The sequence below is a fragment of the Olea europaea genome, chromosome 15 (assembly GCF_002742605.1).
Source record: "Olea europaea var. sylvestris chromosome 15, O_europaea_v1, whole genome shotgun sequence".
NCBI classification, from domain to species: Eukaryota; Viridiplantae; Streptophyta; class Magnoliopsida; order Lamiales; family Oleaceae; genus Olea; species Olea europaea.
The window spans coordinates 9,754,334-9,762,344 of NC_036251.1; the positions used below are offsets into that span (position 1 = coordinate 9,754,334).

Consider the following 8,011-nt stretch of genomic DNA (forward strand, 5'->3'; position numbering starts at 1 on the left):
GTCCTTGGATCTGAATTTGCAGCTTAAGTCCTTGAGTCCAAATTGCAGTTTAAGTCCTCCGATTCATAATTGCAGAACAAATCCTCTATTATATAAGGCTTGTTTGGGAGCGATTTTTCCTCCCAAAAAATTGATTTTTTAACCGTTATTTCACTATTCCAGTCGTCATATTTGACTTTGTCTCTCATAGGTAGACCCACTTTTCTCCTAAAGATCAATAAATTAATTCTCAAAATCACTCCCAAACAGACTCATAATTACAGCAGTGACCATAACAATATACAAACCCTAACTCTTTTGCAAAAAAAAATTAAAATCAAAGGGAAAAAACATGGAGTCATGATCCACCCCCTTTGTTACATGACTCGATTCAAATGATACATGATATCACCACAAAATTCGAAGGCTATAAATTTGTTCAATAAAAAATATCATTCATCCAATAACAAAATAAATCATATAATCCTAGCACCGTCCTTTATTAACACATGCATAATACAAAATTATTTAATCTTGATACACAAAATAATATCAAAATTAAGTCTCTGATACCAATTGTTGAAAAAATGCAACGGATTTTATTAAATTGTGTATAGACAAGAATTAAACATTTTGGAATATAAATAACGTAGGTGTTTTTGAAGTTACTCTTATAGCGTGCTTTACAAAAAAAAAAAATTCTTTGATTTTTAGTCTCCTTGATTCCACCTTCAAGTTTCATTGTTTGATTTTCTTAATTTTCCTTCAAACATTTTGGCCTTCTCCAGCGTTCTTCAAGAACTCAAAAATTGTAGGGATTTTACTCTGTGTATGGGCACAAGAATTTTTATTTTTGCTTATATTAATTAAACCAATAAGAGAATGTACGTGTCTACATATATGAATTTGATTCACAAGACCTTCAATCCCAAAAGAACTCTATCTTTTGATTGGATAAAAGTCTTCAACAAAAAAAGAATCTTTCAACAAAAAAGAATCTCTTTTGTACTTATCCAAATCATAAACCACCATATCTATATGTCACATGCTTTGCAAGACACATTTTGGTTAATTAATTTATATATATTTCTACAGTTAATAATAATAAATTATAACTCTTATAATTTATTTCGGTTCTTATTTTGAAACCACTGAAGGGACCAAATGGACCCAATTAAATCAAACTCCAATAGATCAATCTTGACCCGATCGATCTAGATAATTTATTAATCAAGTTTTTTTCCACTAAAAAAATGTGACTACACTCTTAATTTAATTGAAATTACAAAAGCTACAATAATTATATTCTCTAACAAATTGCTCTTACGTATTACCCCCGTTAATCACGTTGAATATTTGGAAAATGGTGAAATGACCAAAATGGCCATTTTCCAAATATACATTAAATCCTCGATCCAATTTTCTATTTGACAGTGTCATGTGGTCACATCATAATATTAATTCAACAATCATGTCAAATTATTGAGCTCAGATTTAACTATTCATTAGAAAATCTCTTGAGGTCATGATCATGTCTATTATATAGGTTACGGATTCCATATTGCGAATATACGTTCTCCAATTATTTCACTTTAATTCCCATGTCATCTAAATTTTGATTAACAATTTAATCTCACTCATTGATACTTTAAAAAACTTCAAATTTAATAATCAAAGTTCATTACTCGCTCAAGATTAAGGTACTATGTACAATAGTCAAGTGAAATTAAATTTAAGTGGTCAATTCCATAAATTAATTTCACGTTATCCAGTTCAATACATTCCAAAATGTACAATCAATTTTATTGCTAAAGTCAAGATCAACTTTAAATAAAATTGAAACAATCTTATCAAAATGAAGTGTTTGTCTTTATTTATCGATTGTGGACAATAAGCTTTAGATCGAATTATAAATCAAATCTTTTCGTGTTTAACAACTTAAACACTTGATTTATATAATATCAAGTCGATTTATGAACAAAATGCAAGTTCAAATTAATACAAACAGCTTATTGTAAAGATAAATTATTATTTTTATTTAAAATGTCACGAGTACAAATAAATTTATTTGAAAGGATAAAATTAAACTAATAGATTCGACAGTATCTATTGCTGCGAGCTATTCATCTTTTTGGAAGGAATCAAATGGAAGGAACGACCAGGAGCAAAATAACCATGAAGCTTTTTTCTTCAATTTTCTTCCGGCCCATCCACGTCTTTTGGAGCCACAAATGAGCATTAAATTTGATCCCCTTTTCCCATTTTGTTTTGCGAGTATTGAAAACTATGCCCAGATCCTAGATCCATTTTTCCAACCTGGGCGATGCCATTGAGGTGCTCGTCGATGGGTACCCGAAAATGTTCGACATCTGTGGATGTATTTCTACGGGTTTCCACTTTGCCTTGGAAGAATTATCTATATGGGTTTTCAGTTGGTGTTAGAGGGATTTGCAGTTGGATGTTAAATGGAAAGACTTAAAAAGTGTTGAAAATTTGAGGATTCATGTTTCTGCAAATGTGTAACCATGGCTTGAATAGTGATATTGGATTTCGTTACAAGTAAACCAACAATTTGACTCGATTCGGCCTGTCAATATCTGTTACCGATTGATTCTGTTTCAAAATAGCCCAATATCGATTAAATCGGGTCAGGTAGGGTTCTGGACCAAAAATCAACCCAACCCATTGCCAAGCCCCTTCGGTTAAGCCCCTTCGGTGCATGGCCCTTTTCTTGCTTAAAAAGGTAGATAGTACAATGGATAATGTTATGTATACACACAGCATTATATCTCCTCACATGAAAGGAGTTCAAATACAATAAAATATTTGTGGGCTCCCCTCCATGTGAAGAAGGTGTAATATATTGTTTACACCTCATGACGTACACATAACATTTCCCTAGTACAATTGATCTTTAGTAAATATTCATAAATAATAATATAGTCCAAGATATATTTATGTTGTAGCAAATTAAAGATGTATGGTCGAGTCTTAGGGCAAGTCTCAACCCTCCAATCAAATTGTAATTGAAAATTTTGAAAAAGGAGGAGAGAAAGGGAGGCGTTCCCTTCTAAATTCTAAGTATGCCAATGCGGTCCTGGCCTTGTACTCTCCCCTTCACATGTTGTGAATTGATTTTACCTGAAGCATTGGATTCAGAAAAATGGGGACCCACTACAGCTTCAAAGGATATAAAATGGAGAATAATAACTACGTCCCTTTGTTACAACAAAGGAAAGTGGGGATGTATTGATTTAATTAGATGGTTCAAAAAGTATAAAATGTAGACCAATACGCAGAATTTGGTTCAAAAGGCTTCTCCTTGTTGATTTATATTCATTTGTTAAGCTTCGTGGATGTTCTTTATAGTTCTTGACCGAGCTTGGACCATGTCTTCCTTCCAATACATATAAAGCAAGACGATTCCACTTATCGAGGTCAAAATGGGGAAAAAAGGTGGAGGTGATCGTGAATCTCTAGTATTTTTTACATATTGACTCTCAATATTTAAAATTGAGCATTTATGTCTCCAATATTTCAATTTTGCGTTTGCATTAGTCGATCGACATAATCCAATTTTCTATTAAGCCCATGTTTGACCACCTTTCTTTGGCATTTTCCGATTTTCCCAACATTATTATATTATTTAAAAATTCGATTATACAAGTTGCACAATAATATGTTGGTTTTTCTCCTTGTACAGTCTAGCCCCCTCACATGAGGGAGCCCCTCGTGTGACGGGGCTGTGAACGACACCGTCAATAATGTGTTAAGGCAAAGGATCCACAATTATTGTGCAAAATGGTGTTTTGCTTGTCAAGGAAATGATTAAATCTACCATTGACCGCCCAACTTAGTATTTAGTGTTAATATGATTATTCAATTTGATTTTGTTTCATCATAGTGTCACCATGAAAATCTAATTTAATTTCACCATAGTCACCTAATTTTATAAAACGTTTCCTTTCATATAATGTTTCATTATGGTCACGTAACTTCTTTTCACTCATTTTAAAAGGGGTAATATGGTAAGTTTGAATTATATATAAAATAAATTTTGAAAATAAAAAAAAAATAAAAAAATTTAATTTTATTTAAAAAATATAATAAAATAAAAACTTATTTTATTTTTTAAGTAATATTTTTATAAAATAAGTTTTTTATTTTATTTCTTTAAGTAACATTTTTTTAAATAGGTTTTTATTTTATATATAATGCAAAGTTCGTGTTTTATCCCTTTTAAAATTAGTGAATATAGTGAAAAGAAGTTGAGTAATCCCAGTGAAATGTTATATGAAACTGAGTGGTCAAGTGAAAACGTTTTATGAAATTCGACATTCAGGATGAAATAAAATCAAATTAGTTAGTCATGGTGGCATAAAATATAAAATTGGATGATCATAATGGAACAAAATCAAATTGAATGAATATGACGATACTAAATACAAAATTAGGTGACAGTTGGTAAATTTAACCCGTCAAAAAAAGGCTGTCTGACAAGCACTAAAATAGTGCGTGGGGCTCACATTTTAAAAGTAAAATAAAATAGTCACAGACAATTATGACAAGGAAATAAAAAGAAAAAACGAAAGAGCATATTGTTCAATCCATTCCGAAGTCTGTTGCGTGTACAACATAGTGTATAGTCTCCTTACAACAGGAATTCACGATTTTTTTATTGACGATGGACCTCACAAATGGGCTTTCAACTAGCAATATCCATACATTCCAAAAGTAAAATTTCGTGAGAGCTAAAAGTTTGATTTGATTGTGTTTAAAATATGATGTGCATTAAATTTCATTTGAATTATTGATAGAATAGTACGTCAATTAAAATTTAAATACAAAATAAAAAACTTTCTCGAATATTTTACTGCGCTCTTGTACACATGTAAATTGGAATATATAATTGAAGTTAGGTGTGTTCAAGATTCCATCTTATCCAATTAAATGACGGGATGTTATGATTGATTGGACTTTCTTTTTATTCGCAAGCTGAATAATTTTGGGCCGTCTGGTAGATATTTTGCTTTTATTTTTATTTTTACTTCTCATAGAATATTTTTAAGTGCTGATTTGATAAGGATTTTGTTAATTGATTTTTTGATCGTTAGAGATAAAGTAGATCCTACTTGTGAGAGAAGAATTTAAAAATATTAGTTGCAATAATGAAATAACGATAAAAAAAATTTGACGTTAATTGAATTAAAATCTCTACCAAACATGCTCTAAAAGTTTTTAAAAGAAGTCATATTGTTTTATTTTTCTGCAAAAATTCTTTTAACTTTAAAAAGCATTTTCGTAAAATTAATCAAATGAATTTGTACAACGGAATTTCGTTTTATTTTTATGTCTACAGAGTTCAAAAATAACGTTTGAATCGAAGAAAGAATCGATATAAAAAAAAATTGATTAAAGTTATCCCGAATCGACGACACTAAACAAAAAGTAGAATTAAGGTACATACAGTGTGGTTAAATGCTCAATTAATTGTATTTATTATTTAGTATCACATTAACATCACATATAGGGCTTGTTTGGGAACGATTTTTCCTCCAAAAAAATGATTTTTTGACCGTTATTTCACTATTTCAATCGTCATATTTGACTTCTTCTCTCACAAATAGACCTTATTTTTCTCCTAACGATCAAAAAATCAATTTTCAAAATTACTCCCAAACAGAGATTATAACTCAAGTCAACGATGTAAGTTTAATAAAATCCAAAAAACAGAAAACAAAAAATATATATATTTTAGTGGGAATTCAATTGTGGCCACTGTGACCTTTTTACCGACTTTGCCGATGCACGAAGACCCAAGGAAAGAAGTTAGCAGAAGACCTGCCTAAGGTCATTTCTTATGTTATTTTCTATTTCTAACCAATGTACCACCCACTTCATGATTAGACCACGATGACGACTGTCCTTCGACCTCATTCGCAATTCCACCACTCTTATTTGCAAATTCTTATTTGTCCTTGGACAAAAAAAGAAAAAAAAAAAATTAAAATTTGTAATTTTTTTTCCAAATTGTGTTTCTTGTGAGGAATTTTTAGAACGGTTTAGGCTATTTGAATCTCGGACTTAAATCTGATTAGAGATTTCATATTCAATCGTACTACTTGTACAATGTATTTTACAACTTGATTTACAATGTAGGAGTTGGCAAACATCACATCTATCTATTTGGAAAACTGTTTTTAAAATCAATGGCCAAGATTTTTTCAACACGTTTGTTGTCAATCAAGTTGTGCAAATACATTGTACAAGTGACTTTATTCTTTCATATTTTTCCTGAATTAAGCTACTTTGCAAGAAAATATTGACATCCTAGTTGACAGATGCATTGTTGACAAAATATGATGTAAAAGTTATTTATTTTTAAAATAGTTCAAGAACGGAAGGAAGATTTCAAATTTATCTACCAAAGTAGTGTGATTGTTTTTTCTTAGTCGCACTTGTGTGTCTGCGAGCCCTGATTAGTGATTCTTGATACCCAGCATAGCTCTACTCTTGGAAAGATCATATCAAGATTTTTTTCTTGAAAACCCAGATTTCAAATTCCAATTTAGATTTTTGGGTTCCAAACACTTTTCACAATCAAAATTTCCATAAAAAACTGCTTCCAAAATCCAAAAATCACAAAGAATCATGCATCCAAATATCCAAATTCCTTCAACAAAAGCAGTGGTTTCAACTGCAGCTTCTTTGGCTGCTACGACCATGTTATTCCGATCCTTCGCCAAAGATTTTGTTCCACGTGAACTCAGACAATATGCCCTCACCAAATTTCACTACTTTCTAGCCACGTTCACCAATGAAATCACCATAGTCATCCATGAATATGAAGGCCTAAACAAAAACCAGCTCTTTTCTGCAGCTGAAATCTACTTGGGTACCATTTTTAATCCCTCTACCAAAAGATTTCGAGTATCATTGCCCAAAAAAGAGAAGAAAATCCATGTTTCAATGGAAGGAAATGAAGAACTAGTGGATAAATTTTGTGGGTTCCAACTGAAATGGAGAATGGTTATCCAAAAAACTCAAGCAAGGCGCGTGCCTTATCCTGATGAATATTCTTCCACTATAAAGTCCGAGATTCGATATTTCGAGTTAAGGTTTCATAAGAAGTACATAAACAAGGTTCTTGATGAGTATTTGCCTTATATTGTAGAAAAGTCCAAATCCATCAAACAAGAAATGAAAACATTGAAATTGTGGACTTTGAGGAGTGGGAGGTCCGGAGGAAATCCATGGCAGTCTGTGAATCTTGATCATCCAGCCACTTTTGAAACTTTGGCAATGGATGCAGAAATCAAGAATATGTTGATTGATGATCTTGAAAGATTTGTGAATAGGAAAGACTTCTATAGGAAGGTGGGCAAGGCATGGAAGAGGGGATACTTGTTGTTTGGGCCACCAGGGACAGGGAAATCAAGTTTGATTGCTGCTATGGCTAATTATCTGAATTTTGATGTTTATGATTTGGAACTTACTGATATTAGGAGTAATTCTGATCTGAGGAGACTCATTATTTCAACTGCTAATCGGTCGATACTTGTGGTCGAGGACATAGATGCTTCCATTGATCTACCAGAGAGGCGACTAGCAGCGCCACCACGGCCACGGCCAATGGATCCTAACCATCATAATGAAGGACCGAAAGTAAGTTTTCTAATGAAAATTTTACAAACATATTTTTCATCGCATGTTTACCAATTGCTTTTTCCGTTCATGAGACTAAAACTAACATTGTTTTTTGATTTGCTAAGGATCTACTCGCCTTAGATCTGTCAGTAAGATTAAAATTTTAATCGAACAAAAATTACTCATAGCCCACATATATTGGGAACAAGGCTTTTGGTATTAATATTTATCATGAGTTGCTGATGATTTCCAGGCATGTTTGTTAAATGTAAGTGTTAATAAGATATTAGATTAAATAAGAATTAAAATATGTTATAGAAAGCTAATATAAGTAGAAAAATCACTTGTATTTAACACAATTTGCCTTATAACACAATTTGCCTAT

General features: G+C 31.7%; 1 protein-coding gene across 1 annotated transcript in view; it reads left to right on the forward strand.

Annotated features, from left to right (window-relative positions):
• The first annotated feature begins 6,369 nt into the window (after window positions 1-6,369).
• The window catches only part of LOC111410071 (AAA-ATPase At3g50940-like), a 4,106-nt gene continuing 2,464 nt past the window's right edge, over window positions 6,370-8,011 (forward strand). The window contains exon 1 of the mRNA XM_023040239.1: window positions 6,370-7,644. Coding sequence (XP_022896007.1) covers window positions 6,631-7,644 — 1,014 coding nt within the window. The 5' untranslated portion in view covers window positions 6,370-6,630. The remainder of the gene's footprint in view (window positions 7,645-8,011) is intronic.